General features: G+C 41.7%; 1 protein-coding gene across 1 annotated transcript in view; it reads left to right on the forward strand.

Annotated features, from left to right (window-relative positions):
• LOC124798279 (probable cytochrome P450 6a14) overlaps window positions 1-21,534 on the forward strand; it is a 100,171-nt gene that overhangs the window by 47,479 nt on the left and 31,158 nt on the right. The window contains exons 2-3 of the mRNA XM_047261602.1: window positions 6,522-6,975; window positions 10,370-10,624. Of these exons, the coding sequence (XP_047117558.1) occupies window positions 6,532-6,975; window positions 10,370-10,624 (699 nt within the window). The 5' untranslated portion in view covers window positions 6,522-6,531. The remainder of the gene's footprint in view (window positions 1-6,521; window positions 6,976-10,369; window positions 10,625-21,534) is intronic.

Genomic DNA, 21,534 nt, shown 5'->3' on the forward strand with positions numbered 1-21,534 from the left:
TAGCACCGAGGCAGTAGCGGAAATGTTGCAACCGTCTCACACCAATGCATATAACTTCTTTAGCCATCTAACCATCACGGTGGACGTAGCATAATGACCTCGAGACATTACCAATGGGACAACTGACTGTTTTTAACAAACGATTGGTCCGTCGATTGTTTCTTCGTTCAGACGTTTTTTTCAGTCGAATGAAAGAACCGAATGAAACTAGTCTCTACGGTCATATCAGCTGCATGAATGCTTTCACTCACTCAGCGGGTTTAAGTGGTTTCACTCAATGCGATGCAACTGACCGAAAAATGTCTTTATCGGTTGCGGCCGTTACATGAATGTTTTCACCCACTCACCGGGTTTGAGTGATTTTATTTATATCCTTTTTCAGCCTCTTCGGTTATACATGAACCATGAACAGGACTGACACTTTTTTAGGGACAAATAAAGTATTTTATTTCAAGGACATGTGAATAAAAATAGATTTCTAAAAGTAAAGTATTTTCAAAATGTATATATTTATTTACTCAAATACGAATTTTCGTTCTTGTGGCATTAAAAATCAAGTTTTGGTCGATTTGGAAAGTTTAGCGTCTGGTGCCGCACTGTAAAATTATTTAAATATAAATGAATAATCACTTTGTAACACGTTTTTATTAGGTCGATTTGTTATCTCTTTGTTCCCCCAAAAATTTTGCAGTTGATTTTAAGCTAATTTACAGATAAGCTTTCAAGTTTCAACATAGCTCAGAAGTGGATGACACTGCAATACTAACACTCGTTAGAGTCTGTTGTGTGGCGGAGGGTACTTTGTTTTTCGGTCTGTCTATCTGTCTGTCTGTGCGGTACAAATTTTGCAACTAATTTTAAACTAACTTCCCGATTGGCTAAAAGCCTGAAACTTTCAACTTAGCTCAGAACTAAATGACAATGCAATATTAACTCGCTTTCTTTTCTAGTGTGTGACGGAGAATACTTGGTGTAGCACTGCTATTTCCCAGTTTTCCTGTTTCTGTCGCGAATGTTTTGCACTTAAGAACGATTGCCGCTAAGCTCCTGTGTGACCTCTATTCTCTCTAATTTTTATATTCGCTGTCTTTTAGCGGGATGTACGTAGGAGGAAGCAATATATTGGTTGACTCAGTAGAAAAAAACTGAAATAACCCTGAAATTAACCACATGCCTCTGTTGTAATCTTATCGAAATGTTTAAAATCAATTGAAAATCTCACACACACAAGGTTAAAAAGCAGAAAATAACTATTTAAATAAAAAACTTTTAATATAACATGTTTCTCACTTGAAAAAAAAGAATGAATAATTCAGTTATATGCAAAACTGCAACGATGTCGAATGTTTTCATTCAGTTACTCCTACAAACTGCTTTCACTCAAAAAATAAAGGAATAATTATGCTATCGACTTACTCGATCGTTTTCATCCAGCTGCTCCTACAGATCGGTTTCAGTCGAAAGAATGAATGGGAAGTCCGACCTGCTGGACAACAGTTTTCAATGGGTTGCTCCCAAAGATTGGTTGCACTCAACAGAATGAATGAACAATTCAAACAACACGTAAAAATACATGCGTCGATTGTTTTTCATCAACCGAATGAATCGATTGTGTTCCTTCGGTTGTTCCATCACTAAGAGACGGTCCAGCGAAGCAAGTGGTGGAAACATACGGAGTCACTACCACTGTGAAAGGTGAAGACGCAGGCATCATCGGTCATGGTCATACTGTGTGTTATTTGGGACTACCGTCGTGTGTACCTAACAGATTATGCTTGTAAGGGGGCAAACTGTCACAGAAGCATACACCCGAAATCCCCGGAAGAGGTTACGTTATGCTGTCGAGACGCCCTAGTTGATTCTGCATGGAACACATTCACACCAACTGCTTCTTTGGGTAACACAATGTTTCCTCCCCCCCCCCCCCCTCCCCTCCTCTGAAGTGGCAGCCAGTGATTTGGACGAAGAAACCATAGCGTGATCGGCATTTCCAGAACGACGACGAGGTGATTCTGGAGGTAGAACTCGTTTCCTAAGGAGTTAAACTGCGGTCCTCCACAGCAAAGATCTGTGCCAAATCATTCAGTGTGTCGTACTGAAGGGTGGCTAACACCGTCACCAAGTTTCATGGTCACCATTAATGTTTTCCGAGGTGATAATTAAGGTTTTACTACTACTCCGCATACACGTATATCGTTGCAGTATATACCACGACTGAATATATTAATACACAATTCGATTACATGAGGCATTTTATCGTTAGAGGCCTCCATGTGTGGCGTTTAACTTTGTAAATGAGAATTACAATGTATAAAATGTTTATCTTGAGAGTTCTGAGGGGTGACTTTCACATCAGCGCATGTTGCAACAGTCTACGTACGGAGCGGAGCTTCCTCCCTCCCATCCACACATATAATTTGCAGGTACTCAATCAACAGTGGGTAATAAACCAAAGTAACAAAAAAATGTTTAGTCTCAGAGAGTTTACAGATATTTTTAGCTCATTTCATGAAACGTTCCGTTAAAACAACAGGTTTTTAAGGTCGTGGTTGATGCAATTATTCACAGACGATTTGTTCCCATTTACGTTGGAGATCTTCAAATATGTAGAGTCCTTACTGAAACACTATTCTGTTTTCGCAGACTCAAAGACAGGAGCCCAAGTGATGTTAGTTTTGATATACTTTCCTTATTAACGTAGATTTCTACGAACGAAACTGTTTCACAAGATGTATTTCTGGTGCAGGTAGGAGCTTGGTCTTACTAAATAGTGAATCTCTATTTTCTTCTTTTTCTTCATCCTGTTCTTTCTTTCTTCCTTGGCTAAAGTCTGTTTCCTTCAGTATACTTCAGCCTACCCTGAGGTTATCGTTTCACCGTTTTCTTGGACGGCAAACATTTCTTTTACCAGCTGGTGATTTATTTCTTAAGATTTTCCCAATCTTCCTTTTATTCACCCTATATAAGTGTTCGTTCCACTCATGCTTTCTCGTATGTACCCATTCATTAATGGAGTCCAATTTACGACCTTTTCTAATGCTTTCACTTCTCTCTATCTTTCAGTGTCACCCCTGTAAACCGTCGCAGAATTTTCATTTCCGTTGGTTCCAAAAGTCTCTTTGCTTCTGATGTTTTCGGTCTTGTCTCAGCTGTGTGTGTCATAACTGGCTGTTTTGTTTATTCTTACCTTTGCATATCTCCCTGTAAGCTTGTTTACTCCAAATAGTATCACTAAAACACCCTGTTACTTTGTTTACTTCTGTTACTTGTTCTCTATCTTCCTTTTCACCATTTCCACTGCTGAACAGTTCAATATAACGTATTTAAATGTCATTACCTGCTGAATAATTTTTCCATCCACTTCCACTTTGCGTCTAAACGGTTCCACATACATTTCATTTTTTGTGTGAACACGACCATATTTACATTTATGTAAAATTTTCTGCAGGTTGTTTTCACTGTTTGCCAGTAAAACTGCATCGTCAGTATAACAAATTATTTTCATTTATTTGTCCCCCATTCTATAACCATTACCAGCCAATACCTTCTTTATCATTGTCTCAAAGAGTCATTTTGAGTCACATTGTCTAATACCAGTATTAACTGCCATGCAGCTAGTTAATCTGGAAACAGTTTTTGCCTGGATATAGTTGTTACAATATATGTCTTCAAGCGAGCTCGAAGAGTCACATTGTCTAATACCACTATTAACTGCAACGGAGCTAGTTAATCTGGAACCAGTTATCGCCTGAATGTAGTTGTTGGAATAAATGTACAAGGAGATAATGTTCAATTTGTGACGAGCCAGTTTGTTTTAGTAAAACTATTCTGTCTGCACTGGCACTCCTCAATAAGCTCTTTGTATTTCTTGTGGAGAAGTATCCCTAATCCCGCTAAGGCTCTTATCCGCTTCTGTTCTCCACTGTAAATGTGTAAGTACTGGACATATTGATTCCACCCTTTGTCTTTCTTTTTTTGTCTCTTGGGTACTACGTACTGAGACTTCACGACGTTTCAATTCTTGTATAAGCTCTTGGTCTTTGATATTAAGGATTTTATGTTCCATGTTCCAATTCTCAGACCATTTTTATTTTTCCGTGTCTTAGACCTGTTCCTAACCTTGATCGTCATATTTACGGTCCTTTCTGAGGTCCAGTGCCTGTACTCTGAGCAGTGAAATTACACCACCGGTAGATCGTTGGCCTGGCTGTCGGTGGTTTTGTTTTCAAGATTTTCCTTTCCCTCGGCTGGCTGTTTTTACCACAGCTAAGGAGCATAACTTGCCCCACCAGCCTTTATTTCTGAGTTCTGGCATCTCCTATCCTTTGATGGTTCCACATCTTTCATCCTACAAGACAGCAGGATGCGCTTATTTTTAATTCAGGATTTTCTTCCATTAGCCTTTTGTCATCCAACACCCTATTCTACTAGGCAACAGCTTCAAAGGTCTGAGTTGAGGACTAGAAAAAAAGACTTCCTTTGATCTCGAAACCTAAAACCGTTGGGTTGGAAAAAATAAGAGTTGGCCGAGAGAGGCCTATAGGAAACGAAATAGGAGTTTGGCACCAGTAAGTGTAAGTAATGTCAAACTCAAGTCGAGGCTCCACACTTGCTAACCCACGTACTCCCAAGATGAGAGCCCCCTAAGGAGAATCTCTATTTTTAAATACACAAAATGAATTCCATGAACGAATTGATGTGGTTGACATTGGGATTCCTCTTAGTCCACCTATTTCCAACTGTTATATGGAGATTATTGAACAATGAGCTCTTCTGCAGCCAATGAAAGATCTCCTATGTAAGTCGTATCACTATGGGTTTGATGGTTTCATAATAAGGTCCTAGGATGAAGAGAAGCATTGCAGAAAAATAAAAGCACTCTGGGAGTTAAAACAGAAGGGAAGAGGTAGTTAAATAAAATGAAATATGGATGCTGACTTTTTGCAGATACTAATTATAACAATAGATTACTTGAAATCTAGGATTATTACGATAGATTACATGAAATCGAGGATGATGTTACCTGTCGGTATGTCGGGAACAATTGCATGTATTTGGGATTATGGGGCTAATTGTGGTGTCCTCCATACAATTCACAAAGCCCCTCCAGTTCCAAGGGCACTTGATATTTACAAGCGTTTGATAGTTGCCATGCAGATGGGGACGAAACGTAGGTGAATAGTTTCATGCATAGACCACAGTATTCTCAGCTGTTGGTGGAAGTCTTCCCTCCGTTAGCGCGTGTAACCTCGTTGCTAGATACAATCCCATAGTCACAATTAATCAGCAGCACATTATGACCACCTATATAATAGCTAATATGTCCACCTTTGGCACGGATAACAATGGCGACGCATCTTGTCAACTCCGGGGAGGTGGTCATGAGCTCTGACACCACGTTCAATCATGTCCTAGAGTTCTTCGATCGGGCTCAGATCTGGCAGGTTGGGGCCAGCATATCACTTGGAACTCGCCACTGTGTTCCTCGAACCACTCCACCACACTCCTGGCTTTGTGACAAGGCGTACTGCTATGCTGAAAAATGCTACTGCCATCAGGAAACATACTCGTTGTATGGCCTGCAACCAGTGTATGATATTACTTGCCCATCATGGTGCCTTGCACAAGATCCACTGCACCCATGGATGCCCACGTGAGTGTTTCCCCGAGCATAGAGGAGCCGCCACCAATTTGTATCCATCTCACAGTACAGACGTCATGGAGCTGTTCCCCTGGAAGACGATGGATTTGCGCTCTCTCATCGGCATGATGAAGCTATCGGGATTCATCAGACAGTGGCACGGCTCTGCCACTGCCCCAACGTCCAGCTGTTGATGTTATGGTGTTGACATTGGCACATGCGTAGATCGTCGGATGCAGAAGCCCATCGTAGGGATCTTCGGTGCACTATGTGTTCAGACACACTTGTTCTCTGCACAACATTACAGTCTGATGTTAGTTTCGCCACAGTTCGCCGCCTGTCCTGTTTTACCAGTCTGCCCAGCCTACAGCGTCCGACATCTGTAATGAGGGGTGGCCGTCCAATCCCTTGACGCCTGGACCAGCTTTCACCTTGGTTTCGCCACGTACTGAAGACACGCTCCAAAGCTCTGCTCGAACACCCAAAAAGTCGTGCAGTTTCCGAATTGTTCGTGCCAAGCCTCCAGGCCATTACAATCTGCCCTCGGCTAAACTCAGATCGCTCCTCTTTCCAATTCCACACACGGCCAGCGGGCTCACTGATACTATGTGCACCATGTGTGTGTCTGACTAGCAGGGTTGCCAGGTGACGCTGCTATCGCCTGGATGGGTTTATATCTATAGTAGGTCGGTGGTCATAATATTATGGCTGATCAGTGATTGAGGCACTGGGCTACTACAGTGACAGGTGAGTATTCGTTTCGAAAACTGTTTGTAGAGAGGTGGTGGGCTTGTACTTGGTTTCCGTCGATTGTTAGCTCAGTGACAACACGTTTGCCAAAGCAAGATAGTGATGCGCAATGTGCAATGTGCTGTTGCAGACTCGTCGAGATGCTGCAGCTGTTAGCAGCCCTGGTGGCCGCTTGCGCCGCGGTGGCACTGTACGGCTACTACCGCTGGAGCTACTGGCCGCGACGGGGAATCCCGTACATCCCGGGGGCGCCCTTCCCATTTGGACACGCGTGGCGCGTCATGCTGTTCCAGCGCTACTTCGGCGACATCTGCTGCGACCTGTACAGTGCGGTGCCGCCCTCCGAACCGATGGTCGGAATCTACATGTTCACCCAGCCTGGAATCGTCGTCAAGGACCCAGAGCTTATCAAGAGCATGCTCGTCAAGGACTTCCAGCACTTCCACGATCGCGGCCTTTATGTCAACGAAGATGTCGACCCACTCACTGGACACTTAGTCTTTATGGCTGGTGAAAGATGGCGTCTGCTAAGAAACAGGCTGACACCTACGTTCACATCAGGGAAGATGAAGATGATGTTTCCGGTAAGTCCATATACATCTTGCTCACAGCTTGCAGCGTGATTCTATCTCAGAAATCTTAGGAAACTACTGACGGATGGGAAAATTGGTTGAGTAAGTACAGCTTTGAAAACAATTACTGTCACTGATTCACTTTATATGTAACAGCTCCGCATTTTGAACGGCAATAATACACTGAATATGTCGAACAAGTCACAGACCTTACTCTGCATACACAAACCAAATACATTTATACATGAACTAGTCCATTTTTTTGTCTACGACTTAACATTCCAGAATTGAATAAATATACGCTATCTAACACAAATGTGATGCCCCCTACAGGTGAGGAGGAAACGAAGGGAAACTTCACAGGTTGAGAGCATATGTGATGCTGATAGTTTACATTTTAGCTGGAGACACAGTCATGGTAGACTTTTTGAATGATGTTGTCACCATTTGACTTTAACAATTTTTCTTTTATTAGGTTACCTTCCACTCAGAAGGCTGTTGCACGCAGCGACTGTTATATTGACTTGCAAATAATAGATTTCAGCTATCAGTCGTCCTTTTTAAATTTTATTGGCAGATCTAGATTTCAGCTAGCAACTAGCCATTCTCAATGCACTATCATTTTTGATCAATGAATGTAATACCTGTTGGTCGGGCCTCGTCCACAGTTCATTGGATACTACACTGAGTGCTGAGAAACGAATTGAGGTTAGTAACGAACGTCTGGAAACATTACCGAACGACGCTACAGAGAAAACCTGTATCAATATAGTGACAGTGGTGGACACGTTCAGTGCTGTCTATTTACTCTAAGGTATCATTACGCCCTTTGTTAGGTGATACCACCTAATCTTGTTTCTGTTCACCATTAATCTGTAGAGTTTGACTACAGCTCTACAATCACGACAGATGATAAAACTTTCGATAGGATGGCTCTTACACGACACCTTTTTAAGATTTTGTTGATTTTCATTGGGCTACCTTCCAGTTTGATTCAGTGCTACGTGAGAAATTCAGGCGCAGTAGGACAATGGGAAGAGATATCTCTGGGCCTCAAAAATGGAAAATCCGCTGAAAAGACCATCAGTTTAGGAAAATATTACTTCTTTGTCACAAATTGAGTCAGACGTAATACAGGCAGCTTTTTACTTCAGTCTGCGTTCTTGTATCACAGATCGCATTGGTAGGGAGACGTGACGAGTCACTGACCGAGAGCGAGGTACAGAGGATGCACAGCGATCCCACCCGTTCCTTCTTACAACCCAAAACGGACCGACCTACTCATCTTTTACTATTGGGGGAATGTAACAGCAGCATTAAGTACAGTGCCTTCGTCTTCATTTGGGAGAAAATTTATATGCTCGGATATAAATCACATAAAAGCAAACTGGCATCTGTTAAACGAAGGTTATAGCAAGACGGATGCGCGAAAAGTATGTATTACTTCAAAATAATTGTGTTCCATGAATAATTAGAATTTGTATTACATGGATTTTCCTTATAAGTGCGTATAACGAAGCTCAGTTCTTTGCCCCTTTGTGCAGCCATACCACTGTACTGTGGATTTCAGCATTATTTAAAACCTTAATAGACATCAGGATATCGATTGTGATATTTTTCATGTGGCTTTACACAAAATGGAAAATCCCTTACGGTACTTCCATACTGAATGTGTCACCACGACGCTCTTTGACCTTAGTTTGTCTTCTGACTAAAAAAGAAAATGGTCAATGCTCTAAACTGTAATCAGAACCATCGGAGGAGAATATTAAAACTTTTAGTCTGGAGTGGATGAAATCCCAGAAATTATAGGTAAAGGGAGAGAATCCTTCGTTTTTAATAAAACAAGGCAGTTTCTGTGTTAATAATAAAATATTCATCACGGGAATCGAGAATTTCGACAGTCTTTGCCTGTTGTCGACAACGACACTGGCAAAACATCAAAATTTGTGATATAAATGGCCGTATTTCTGTTTGCATTTAAGTAGAAGCTTAAATTTTGCACATCGCCTTGGGATTCGATACGAGAATCCGTTCCCGAGAAAAAGGGGTCTTAGCAGACGGACGGACAAGCAGATAGACGGATAACAAATGAAAACTTTTTTCGTGCGACAGGATTTCAAATTAAAACTTAAAACAGTGAAACCTTGCATCTTGCCAAATTTCATGATTGTAGGTTAATGGGAACTAAGTTACATGTTTTTATGAGCGAATAGGCGAGGATCGAAATATGTGATATGAATGTCCATATCTTTTGGTTACATGTATTACAACGCTAAGGGACTACAGATCTTAGTGCTGGACATACATTTCAAGTTGGTACGTCTGCCTCTTCCTCAGAAAAAGGGTTTTTAACAGTCGGTCAGACAGGCAGACAGACAGACAGATAGCCGGCAGGAGTGGCTGAGCATTTCTAGGCGCTACAGTCTGCAAACTCGCGACCACTACGGTCGCAGATTCGAATCCTGCCTCGGGCATGAATGTGTGTGATGTCCTTAGGTTAGTTAGGTTTAAGTAGTACAGTATCTGAAATAAGTGACAGTTCAACATGAAAAGTAGTCTATTTCGCATATTTTCATACGCTTATGTCGTATGGTATTATTTTTTGGGGTAATTCTTCTGATTCAAAAAGGGTATTTTTGGCTCAAAAACGGGCTGTTAGAGCTACGTGTGGTGTAAGTTCGAGAAGCTCTTGTCGATCCCTATTCAATAGTCTGGGAATTCTAACATTGCCCTCACAAAATATTGTCTTTAATGTCGTTTGTTGTTAGCAATATTAGCTTATTCCCAAGAGTTAGCAGCTTTCACTCAGTTAATACTAGGCAGAAATCAAATCTGCATGTGGAATGCACTTCCTTGACTCTTGTGCAGAAAGGAGTACAATATTCTGCTGCATCCATTTTCAATAAGCCACCACAAGAACTCAAAAATCTTAGCAGTAGCCCAAACACTTTTAAGTCTAAACTGAAGAGTTTCCTCATGGCTCACTCCTTCTATTCTATCGAGGAGCTCCTGGAAGAGCTGAAAAATTAAGCAAATTCCAGTGTTACATTGTTGATTTTCTTTATTTAAACTTACGAATTGTCGCCTGAATATGTTTCTTATATTTCATTTTATCTGTTTCTACTATCGTGTTATAATTTCATGTATTGACCCGTTCCGTGACCATGAAGACTTCTCCTTAATTTGGTCCCACGGAACAATAAATAAATAAATAGTTCTAAGTTCTAGGGGACTGATGACCTCCGCTGTTAAGTCCCATAGTGCTCAGAGCCATTTGAACCATTTTTGAGACAGACAAACGGACAATAGAGTGATTCTGTAAGGATTCCGTTTTTGCAGATTGAGGTACAGAACCCTAAAAATCATATTTGAGAAACAAGAAACAACCCACTGTCTGTTGCAGACGCTGGAGAAGTGCGCCCGCGAGCTGGTGGAGGTGATGGGTGCTGGCTCCAGAGACGTGGAGTTCTTCGACCTGCTGGCTCGCTACGGCACTGACGTCATCGCTTCCTGCGCCTTCGGCCTCGAGACGCACAGCCTGCAGAACCCGGACCAGGAGTTCCGCAAGTGGGCGCGCCGCCTCTTCGTCCCCACGCCCGCCCGAGGCCTCATCGGTTCTTTCTGCAACGTATTCCCCTCTATTGCCAACACCTTTCGGGTGAGTGGTCGACTGATCGTACCCCGGTGCCTTAAGATATTGTTTGCCGAAGGTAGAGCTCTGCTAACCCGAGGAGCTGACACGATTGTCATGTCTCTGGTTCAGTAAAAAGTACATTTATTATTTCCATATTAAACGTAAAACATCATTGACGACTGCTTCCGTAACTGCCTTCATTGCGGAAGGACCCTGGCTCTATTCCCGGTATCCCCTCAATTTTTTCTGAGTTGAGAAGATCTGGAACGGGGTCCACTCATCCTCATGGAGCTAGATGAGAAGCTGCTCGAATAAAGAAGCAGCGGCATAACTACGATGCGTCTACTGGCAATAACGATAACACAGATTGAGGACACGTTGACCGCATTCCTCACGATCGTAGGTCGCTCATCGTACTGCCTTGTAGCCAGCAGTCAGCCATTCGGAACACCCCTGTCCTTGAGTGTTGCTTACGCTTACATCAATGAACACCATTCTATCGGTCGGCGAATGTCTTTAGTTGTTAATGAAATATTGCCAAAACAAGAAATTATCACTTGCACATACTGTGTCTCTTTAGTGTCAGAGGGTACGGGATCGTAACCTAATACTTTGAGATAAGATACTAATGGTAGGAAATTAAAAAGGCGATGCGCCGCCGTCGAAGGCCCAAATGTGCACATGGGCACTGCTGCGATAAAAGCGACACTGATAAAGCGGCCGAAGGTTACCAGCTAACAGCTGAAGAGTAACGCTTAGCCATGTTGTGCCGCTGGTCCCCCTGGTCATGTCACCGTATAGAGACGGTGAATGTAAACAAGTCTGCCTTGATTAGCTATTTTAATTTTGATGTTTTTTTTTACAGTGGTGACTGTTTCATTCATTGTTTTGTTATGTAATAGCGTAAACTTCATATTTGCCACTTTCTTCTTTTGTAAATTTTTATGGTGTCTCTTTAAGAAAAAAGAATCTCCGTACACTGGGAACACTTTTACCAACGCTGGCCGCAATTTATGTGTATTTAAAGCATAGCTTTAATCTTTTCTCTTAGTACCTCGGAAGTGAGATGACTGTGTGCCAGGTTAAGGGGCTACCTATATATTTTAGAGTTGCTCTCTACTTTTCTATCAAAGATAAAAAATGTTTGTAAATGTTTCTTACATTATTATTTTAACTATGGACTATGATTTTTTTTGATCGTATGGTGACCTGAGGATGGTACTGTGCACCTAAATCTGTAGCTATTAAGGAAAATTAGAAATCTTGACTACCGAATAGAACAAATACATTTTTCTGTTGTATTGATCGCTGCTCCAGCCGCCAGTAGGTCGGAAATATGTAAATTAATAACTTGTTTTATTGCCATGAATAACTTATAGCTTACAGCAATAACACAACCTTATCTCAAATGGTCTACATCTACATACATATCTGCAAACCACCGTGAAGAACATAGGAGAGGGTACTTCCAATTTTACCACGTATTACGATTTCTTCCCATACAGCGAGCGAAGGTACATTTTAATTCATCCAATCAAGTCTTCGCGGTCCACCCTGGGAAGCGGCAGTATGTAGCTTGATTCCTCCTTTTACACCGGTTCTTGAACGATTGTAGTTTTGTTTTCTCGGGATACTTGGCACCCATCCTCAAGCATCTGCCTCCTCAAGGTTTTTCGGTATTGCCAACACGATTTCCTAACAAACCTGTGATTAATATGCCCCGTTCTACTTGGTGTGGGGTTCAACTTGAGCAACTGGCTTTTGCTTTGCTGTTATTGATTTTGCTAGCCAGGAGCTTTCCATTAATTCTCTTTACACCTTTTATGCGTATTTTAAGTATGGATCTAACTCCATATTTTGTATGTTGGTTGGAGTTTTATTGTTAGACGCTCATATTGCCTTGTGAAGTAATTTTAATAAACGACTACTCAAATTGCACTCTAGCTATTAAATTTACGACTTGGTTAGTCATGTTCTCTAGCTATAGTGCCCTCCGCTAGCCTCAGATATTTCTGTAAATACGAGACGTATCCTGCCCGTCACCAGCAGTTTTGATTTGATGTGATTTGATTTTATCAGGGAAGAAAAACAACATTGGTCAAGCCCTCTGCAGCCCGCACCGAAACAGAATTTATTGTGCCGTATCATTCCCTGTGTCTCTAGCAAAGCTAACGGATGCCATTGAACAGTTCTAGGGGGCCCTTTACCAGTGCTTTTCCAGACACAATTTCTTCAGGTCTGGTTGATCCGAATATTATGTGTCTCTTAATCTCCAATGCCTCGCGTTCGAAAATCAAATGTGATGCGGTTTCCTCGCCCACACCACACATCCTACATTTGGAGTCTTATTCTATTATCCCCATTGTATGTGGTGTTTTTTCAAATTCCCATGACCTGTCAATAGTCCAATCATGAGTTTCATTTCTCTCCTGTTTATGCTCAAGATTGATATAATTCTCAATCAATACCACGCCGTTTTTGCTTTTGGACCTTAGCCCAATATTCTACATGCTGTCTCCTTGTTCAGTCTCGTAGTTTTATTTTGCTCATCGCCTTGGTGATTGTCAGGACAGGTTCCGGTTCAATAAATGGTGTCATCGCCCCTATCCTGGCCAACCTATAGGTTTACTCATTACTACTAATCCCTGAATGACCAGGGACCCAAAATAGGTTTACCTTATTGCTTTCCCCTAGCTCTAGAAGGACTTTGTGGCATTCTGCCACGATCTTTGATATTGTTGCAGAGGCTGCCAGTGCTTTCAGGGCAGCTTGGCTGTCTGAATAAACCTCTGTAGCACCTCCGCAAATTCTTCTCCACACACACACACCCTGATGAAAGATATTTCTGCTTGAAACACAGTGGCCATCTTCTCTAGAGAGACTGCACTCTCCAGCCTTGGCTGCACCCAATACATCCTAGCCCCAACACCTTTGTCTGTTTTCGAACCGTCAGTGAACCAGACTATGTTCCCAGTACAGTGTCGAAATTTGTTCTCCCAGAGCTCTCTACTTCCACTTACTACATTGAAAGGCTTACTGAAGCAGATGGAAGTTATTATATTGTCGGTCGGCATTTGACCAACCATATCTGTCTGCCTCGCTCAGTATTTTAGTGTGAGAGCCTGGCTATCCCAGTGAGTCCCAGTTTTTTCCATCTTTAACCTGTGTGCTCCACCTGCTGCCTCCATCTTTACCCATAGGTGTAATGGGGGCATGTTCAGCATGGTACCCATCCCATCAGTGGACGTGCTGCTAATTCTGCCTGTAATAGCTAAGCAGGCCAATATCTGTTCCTTAGCAAGCTTCTTAGCAGCTACCTGCTGTTCTACCTTTTTCCAACACACTGTAGGCCCATAAGTGATCATAAGTCTTACTACCGTGGAGTGTATCCAGTACATACCCTTGGGGCTTAAGCTCCAGTTTTTAGCACAAGCTCTCCTGGTGCTCATTATAGTACCTTTCGCCTTGAAACAGGTGCTCCTTACGTGAGGGGTCCACAATAGTTTTTCATCCAGGGTTACTCCTATTTCACTATCCCCTGCATTGGTGGAGTTTCATCGAGAAGCTTGAGATTCAAATATGTGTGTCGGATCTGCTTCCTCGTAAATGGTACTATAACAGACTTCTTAGGGCTGACCCTTACATCCTGTTTTCTGCACCAATTTTGCATAATGCACTGTGCGCCATAGCTCTGACTTTACTTGAAAATTTGCAAAGTACTACTATGACAAGGTCGTCTGCGTATCCCTGGCAAGATTACTGTCTAGAATTTAATTCTACACAGTGAGTTAATTCACCACAAGGTTCTACAGTAGAGGGGACAGGACCCCTCCTTGTGAACTGCCTTTGGTGATGCTGATTATCATTTTTCTCATGCACCTTGGTGCCTTCTACATTTCTACCACTAAGTATGGCTCTAATCCACCTGCAAACGGTAATCTCCAAGCCATGCACCTCTGCTGCCTTAACCATGGATGCGAAGGTCGTGTTGCTAAAAGCCCCTTCGATGTCCAAGAAGATGCAGAGGGCTATTTCCTGATAGTGTAGAGCTTTCTCCACCTTCCCAACAAGATGATGGAGTGCATTTTCACACGATTTTCATGGTTGTATGCATCTTGGTTTATGTGTAGAGGGACCCTAATTAACCTCCTCTCCCTAACATGCACGTTGACCAGTTTGTCTAATGTTTTAAGAAAAAAGGAGGACAGACTGATTGGTCTCATAGCCTTGGTATGATCAATTCTCCCTGGCTTTGGTATGAAGACAACCTCCACTGCACTCCAGACGTTAGGAATGATTCCTGCTGCTAGGCTAACCCTAAATAACCTGCATAGGAATATTGTGAAGTTCACTCCTGCTTGTTGCAAGAGCTCTGTAAAAATTACATCTGAGCCAGGTGACTTGAACAGATGGAATGTGCCCACCACCCATTGGATTTTACTATGGGTTAACACATTCTCTGGCAAATTCCCAGTTCTCCCTTCGAATACCTAAAAACGATATCTCACAAGGAACTCTTCCTAGTCTATGTTGTCTTCAGAGTAGATTGATGAAAATGAGTCTTGAGATGTAGTTCCAGCGTTTCATGTGCTTTCCTTGTATACTCCACATCCTCTTTCCTTAAAGTTCCTCCTAGGTAAGTTGGTATCCTAGTGAGGATTTTATGAAGACTGGCCTGAACAACCGTACCCTCTACCTCCCCACAAAATACCTTCCAGGACGCCCGCTTTGCTTGCTAAATTGCAAGATTGTATTTGACCTTCTCGCAAGGTTAAACAGTCTTCATACCTGTTTCTTCTGTGATTTCAGGTTGTTGTTCCACCAAGATACTTTCCTATTCTTGCACTTCTTGGACACTGAGCAATTGTCGTGGTATGAGGTCATGATGGCAGAAGTCAGTGCCTCTGCTACCTTCTCAAACTCTACCGGATTCCTTATCGAAGTAGTGACCTCCGATACGCTTTAGTTGAGGTCCCTCCTGTACGCCTCCCAGTCCATTTTCCTGGGATTCCTATAGGACATGGTCTGTTTAATGCCCATTTCAACCTCGAACTTAATATACATATTGTCTGATGAGGATGGCTCTAAAGCCAAATGCCATTGTTTGACATAATTACCCCTCAAAGTGGAACCGAAGGTTATGTCAATCACCTCTTCCCTTATTATATTCCTGAATGTAGATTCTGTGCCCTTATTGAAGATCTCTAAGTTATTAGCTAGAAGAAATTCTAGAAGGTACTCACCTCTACTGTTGGTGTCAGTGCTGCCCCACACTAAGTTGTGGGCATTAGAATCGCATCCAACCAATAGTTGGCCCCCCTGTTGTGAACATGCTTTCATCAGTCTCCTCACCTCCTAGGAAGGAGGAGCACTGTCCTCGTAAGGAAGGCATGCTGAGGTCATTACAAGCTCCCTCGTGATACCTTCCTCACGCTGCCGCATCCTGATGGTCACTAGGTCCCTAGAACAAAAGTCCGCCATCGACATGAAAGGCATTCCATTTTTTTACGTAAATGCACGTTCTGGAGTTTCTTATATTGCTAGCATAAACCAGCTTATCTCTAGTGCCACTGAGACCCAATACATCCCCTTTATATAAATAGGGTACCTGAATCAGGACTCCGTCCATTTCTTGTCTTCCCAGAAGACGATTCACGGCAGCAGTGGCCTTTTACTGTGTTGCAGATTTATCTGCAGCACATTCAGGCTCCATCTTGCGGCCATTATCGCTTAAGATGTCTTTGATTACCCTCACTGGAACCTGCGAGAACCCCAAGAATAGTCTCAGGTACCATTCTCGCATTGCCTTCAGGGACTTCTCTCTGGCTGCCACCACAAGGGTTTTGCTGTTTACTGCAGCCTTCTGGTTGATTGCCTTCCAACCCTCTGTCGAGACTTTCAGGTTTTGAGACCCTATTTTCTCAGTCAAAGTATCTGGAGAGGTATTGTAGGGAGTTTTGGCACCCAGATTAATGTCTTTGCTGTCCTGATGAGCTCAGCTGCTGTCTTTGCCAGCAACTTCGCATCCTCTCACGATGATATTAGGGGCACCTTTTTCTTAAGCCAGTCCACTGTATCCACCCCCTCACAGACAAATATAAGTGCAGCGTGATCCAGATAAACTCTCTTGAGTTTGGGTCCTGGACCAGCATCCCCCCCTTCCAATCTTCTCAAAGAGAGCCATCTGCACAAGCTCCTTCAACTGTGAGGTGATCTCGACCAGTGGATAGCCTTGCTGGATAACCACCACGCTAAAAACCGAGACTGCAGTACTATAGGTCTGTTTCCATATTTCTTGCCTCAGCTTTTTCTGGATACACTTTTCCTGAGAAGTGGAAGTCTTAGATCCCTCCCTTGTTCTCTTACTGCCAGCCCTCAGTGTGGAAGGGGTTTGTACACTCCCTTCACCCTGGGACAGTCTTTTCTTGGAGGTCTTGGGCTCAAGCCCTTTTAGTTCCCTCCACTTTTGTTGAGGAAGCCACTCTTTTCCTTCCATTAGATTTTGGTCTCTAAGAAGTTTCGTTCTCTGAACCCCAGACAAGTCTTTGATCTTAATCTGGTCCAACATCTTGGTAACCATTCCCACTTCTTGAACAGATCTGTCCTCCTGTTCAGCTGAGGGGATGTTTTCAATCAGTTCCAGCCCCGATGTTTGGGTGTCTGAGGTCTTAACTTTCCCCTCAGTATTGCTATTTTCTTTGTGTTATTTTTGTCCCACGAGGGTTAGGGATCCTACCAGTCCCCACCATGGAAACTCCACGCGGTGGATGGCTAATTATTCAGGGAAGTCGCCCTGTATCCCTGAAGCTCCTTTCATGACACATCTTCGCATGTGCCACGCACCCCTCAGATCGCATCACACCTTGGGTTGAGTACTGAGGAGTTGGGAAAGGACAAGGAATGGATGTGGGATGACAGGTCGTTGTGGGCAATACTTAGTCTGGTTCATCGGTGAAGACCTTACTGACCATCGGTTTCCACAGCCGGCATAGCCCTCAGCTTCACAAGAACACACAAGCCTCTCCATCCACACAGACAGTACTACTTCAAGGTGGTGTCCTCCAGAGAGGCACCAGCACTTAATATATCTGCATGTATAGAATTTTGACGTTAATATCTACATGAGAATATTTTATGATGTGTATGGCTGGTATGCATGACTATTAATCAAATAAATATTTTATTTTTCTTATGTATCACCAGACCTGTTATAGATTTTGCTTCAGTTAGTAGAACTTAGCTGGTTACACGACTGTTTTTATTTGTAACAGATCTGAAGATGACAGTAGCTGAAAACGCTAATAGTGAATTATAAAAAAATTGTGTGATCAAGGCAGATCTTATTTTTAAGTGCCACAATATGATCATGGATAACTTACAGACTTTATGTCTTAATTTGATAATATCGAAAGACTTGTGGGTGTTCTGTAAATAATCTCCTTAGTACACTGACTACATTTTATCAGTAGCCTCTCAAAGAATCGCAGTCTGCGACATGCATTAGCTAGTCTGAGACTAATGAATTTGTTGCATTTCATATCCTCATAAATTGTTCACTACCGGTCTCAATGTATGTGTTACACAGGTGCATAAAATGTTCAGCATATTTCAAATATATCTGTTTTGTGTCATACAATGACACAGAAAGCTAGGACCCTACCAACCAGTTTGCTTTCAGTTCCTATTAGGTGTTCATACATCAACGTCTTCATTACATTCAGTAGAAATAAAATACGGTGATCACGGTGGCCATGGGACAGGAGTTTCCCTTCCGAATTAATGATTACGGTATCTGCTGTCGCCGTGTCCCACCAGTAGGAGCTGTACTCTATTTTTTAGAATGTTTGTTTCACGAACAACTTGATAGCTCCCAAGTGATGCGCAATCGTCTCCTCAAATTTTACTCTGAGAACTATTTCTTTTTGAGAACCTTCATTGTTTCTCTCTGTCATAAGCTATCCAGGTCAGGTAAATTGTTGTCCACGGCGATAAATATCTTCCAGTGCGGACGAATCCTGTTGTCAAGCTTTTTTCTTCATATTTATTCTGTTTTCCGTTTTGTATTCTGCTGCACCAAGCATTAAATGCCTTTGCAAATGCATGCGTCTTCCCCGTGGACAGGTCACAGGAAACTGTGTACTGTGTTTTGAATTAGTTCCTCTAATGTCGATGCAGCAAGTAGTTGTTTGTTATTAAACACAAACCATTTAAATATATGTCTCTTACACATATCGCTCAGTCATAAGTCGAAATATCATAAACATATAAAGTTTCGAATTATTACTTGATAAAAATATTCGTTTTAGAATTATCTTCTGTGTAGGTTTCACCCGAAGGCTTTCGGACGCTCTGCACCTGTAAAATAATTCCAGTTTTCCAGAGACCATGCACCAAGTATTTTGACCGAGATATTCCGTAATGGCATAATGTTTTCGCCATTGGAAAGACCATGTACAATTCTGCTTTCACATGAATAAATTCACAGTTGATACTATGAACCACGTGGCTCACAGAAAACTAACCAAGAGTATGGCGTGGCCAATACTCAGGGAATAGTTCTCTCAGATTTTTATACGTTACATTCAAATTTGCTTGTTACTCTGGTTCAACATTTCCCACAAAGACATTCAATTTTATCACTTTACTTGAGGTAAACATCCAATAAATAAATAAACTCAGAAGAGTAGGATGAAACGAAATGCAACTTCGAGAACTGACAGGCTGTGTGATGTTATTTCAGTGTTTAAAATATCTAGTCAAATTTATAAAGAACTCGGCAGTATAAGCACACCTGCTAGTTTGGTGTTGCATACCCTCTGCTGCCGATGCATGCATGATTCAGTTGGGAAGCATGAACAAATTGTTGATTCTTGATGTTCAGCTACTGACAGTGAGAAGATCTGGTCATCTTGCTGGCCCAGAAAGTAATTCATCATCATGCTGGCAGTTCATAAAGAAACAAGCATTTGTGTGGACGAGCATAGCCTGCCGAAGAATGCCACCACGATATTGTGGCATGAGCGGTAACATTTGAGGATGCAGGGTGTCCCTGGCCCACAGTTGTGCTGGCAGAAGTCCCTCAATCGCTACCAGCCATGACCTAATGTCATACCTGATGGTACTCCACACCTCAGCAACAGGAATAAAACCGCTGTGCCTCTCCAAAACACTGGAAAAGTCGGACCTCTCCCCACGCCGACGGTGGCCATCTGGGGGTAGGACATAATCGCGATTCATACCTGAAGAAAATGCGATGCCATTTATTACCAGTCCATGCTTCCTGGTCATAGCACCATTCCATTAGTAAATCACAATTCGGATTTCAAAAATGCTGTTCCACTGAGACAGCAATATAAAATTTCACTGTCCACATTATGGAGTCTTTAAATAGTAAAATGTCACTAATAGTAATATTCTGTGACTTCTCCTAAGCATTTGATTGTGTGAACCATGGCATTATGTTACAGAAATTACAACGCTATGGTATAAATCGAATAGCTTATGAGTGGTTTAAGTCATACCTACAGAATAGGAAGCAAAAAGTTTGCTTATATGGGTCATGTGATTTAAATAAATTTGCCACTTCATCTAACTGGGATGAAATTACATTAGGTGTTCCACAGGGTTCAATTATGGGTCCCCTTCTGTTCTTGATATATATGAACGACCTCCCTTCCTATCTGAAACAGGAAGCTGAACTGACACTGTTTGCTGATGATACAACCATCATTATTAATCCAGTAAAAGAAACTCCAATTGAAAATGATACAAATAAGTTCTTTGGAAAAGTCATTAATTGGTTTTCTGCAAATGGGCTTACTCTAAACTTTGAATAAACACAGTACATCCAATTTTCTGCTGCAAAAAGTACAGTTTCTTCAATAAATATCACACATCAACAGAAGTCAGTAGACAGGGTCGAGCATACTAAGTTTTTGGGTGAACATATAGATGAGAATTTTAATTGGAAAATTCATATTTTGGATCTTTTAATGCGACTAGGTTCAGCGACTTTTGCAATCAGAATAATTGCAAAATTTTGAGGATATAGAAATTAGTAAGCTAACATACTTTGCATACTTTCACTCTCTGATGTCATGTGGAATAATATTTTGGGCTAACTCAACATTTAGACAAAAAGTATTCACTGCTCAAAAATAAGTGGTAAGAATAATGTGCAGGGTTCATAGTCGCACATCTTGTAGGCATCTTTTTAAAAGATTGGGAATTCTTACAACAGCCTCACAGTACATTTACTCACTGATGAAATTTTTTCTCAACAACATGGGCCAGTTTAAAAACAACAATGACATTCATGATTATAATACCAGAAAAAAAATGACTTACACTATCCTTTACTCAACCTATCTTTGGCACCAAAAGGGGTAAAATATGTTGCTAAAAATTTTCAGCAAATTACCAGATGAAATAAAATGTCTTACAGGCAACAGTAATAGCTTCAAAAATAAATTGAAATCGTATCTCCTTGACAGCTCCTTCTATACTATAGATGAATTCTTGAATAGAAATAAATAAATCTATAAATATAGCATATGCATTCTGTGCTATTTAGGGGAATGGGGTAAATAATAGAAATATTAAGCTTTAACTCTGTATCGTAATATATATATATATATATATATATATATATATATACACACATATATATACAACCACATAATAAACAGCTGCATTAGTTAGTTAGTTGGTTGCGTGTTCCATTGATTAATCGCACAGTACAATAGCTGTCATGATGTGGAACGTGTCAAGTGTACAAGAAATGCACATGTTGCACATCATAACGGCTATTGTAGTGTGCGATTGATCAATGGAACACGCAACCAACTAACTAACTAATGCAGCCGTTTATTATGTGGTTAACAGCAGCCTATGCATGGGACAGTGATTTCCTTGTCTGCTTCTGCAAGTTACCG

This window comes from Schistocerca piceifrons, chromosome 5, assembly GCF_021461385.2.
Source record: "Schistocerca piceifrons isolate TAMUIC-IGC-003096 chromosome 5, iqSchPice1.1, whole genome shotgun sequence".
Taxonomy (NCBI): Eukaryota; Metazoa; Arthropoda; class Insecta; order Orthoptera; family Acrididae; genus Schistocerca; species Schistocerca piceifrons.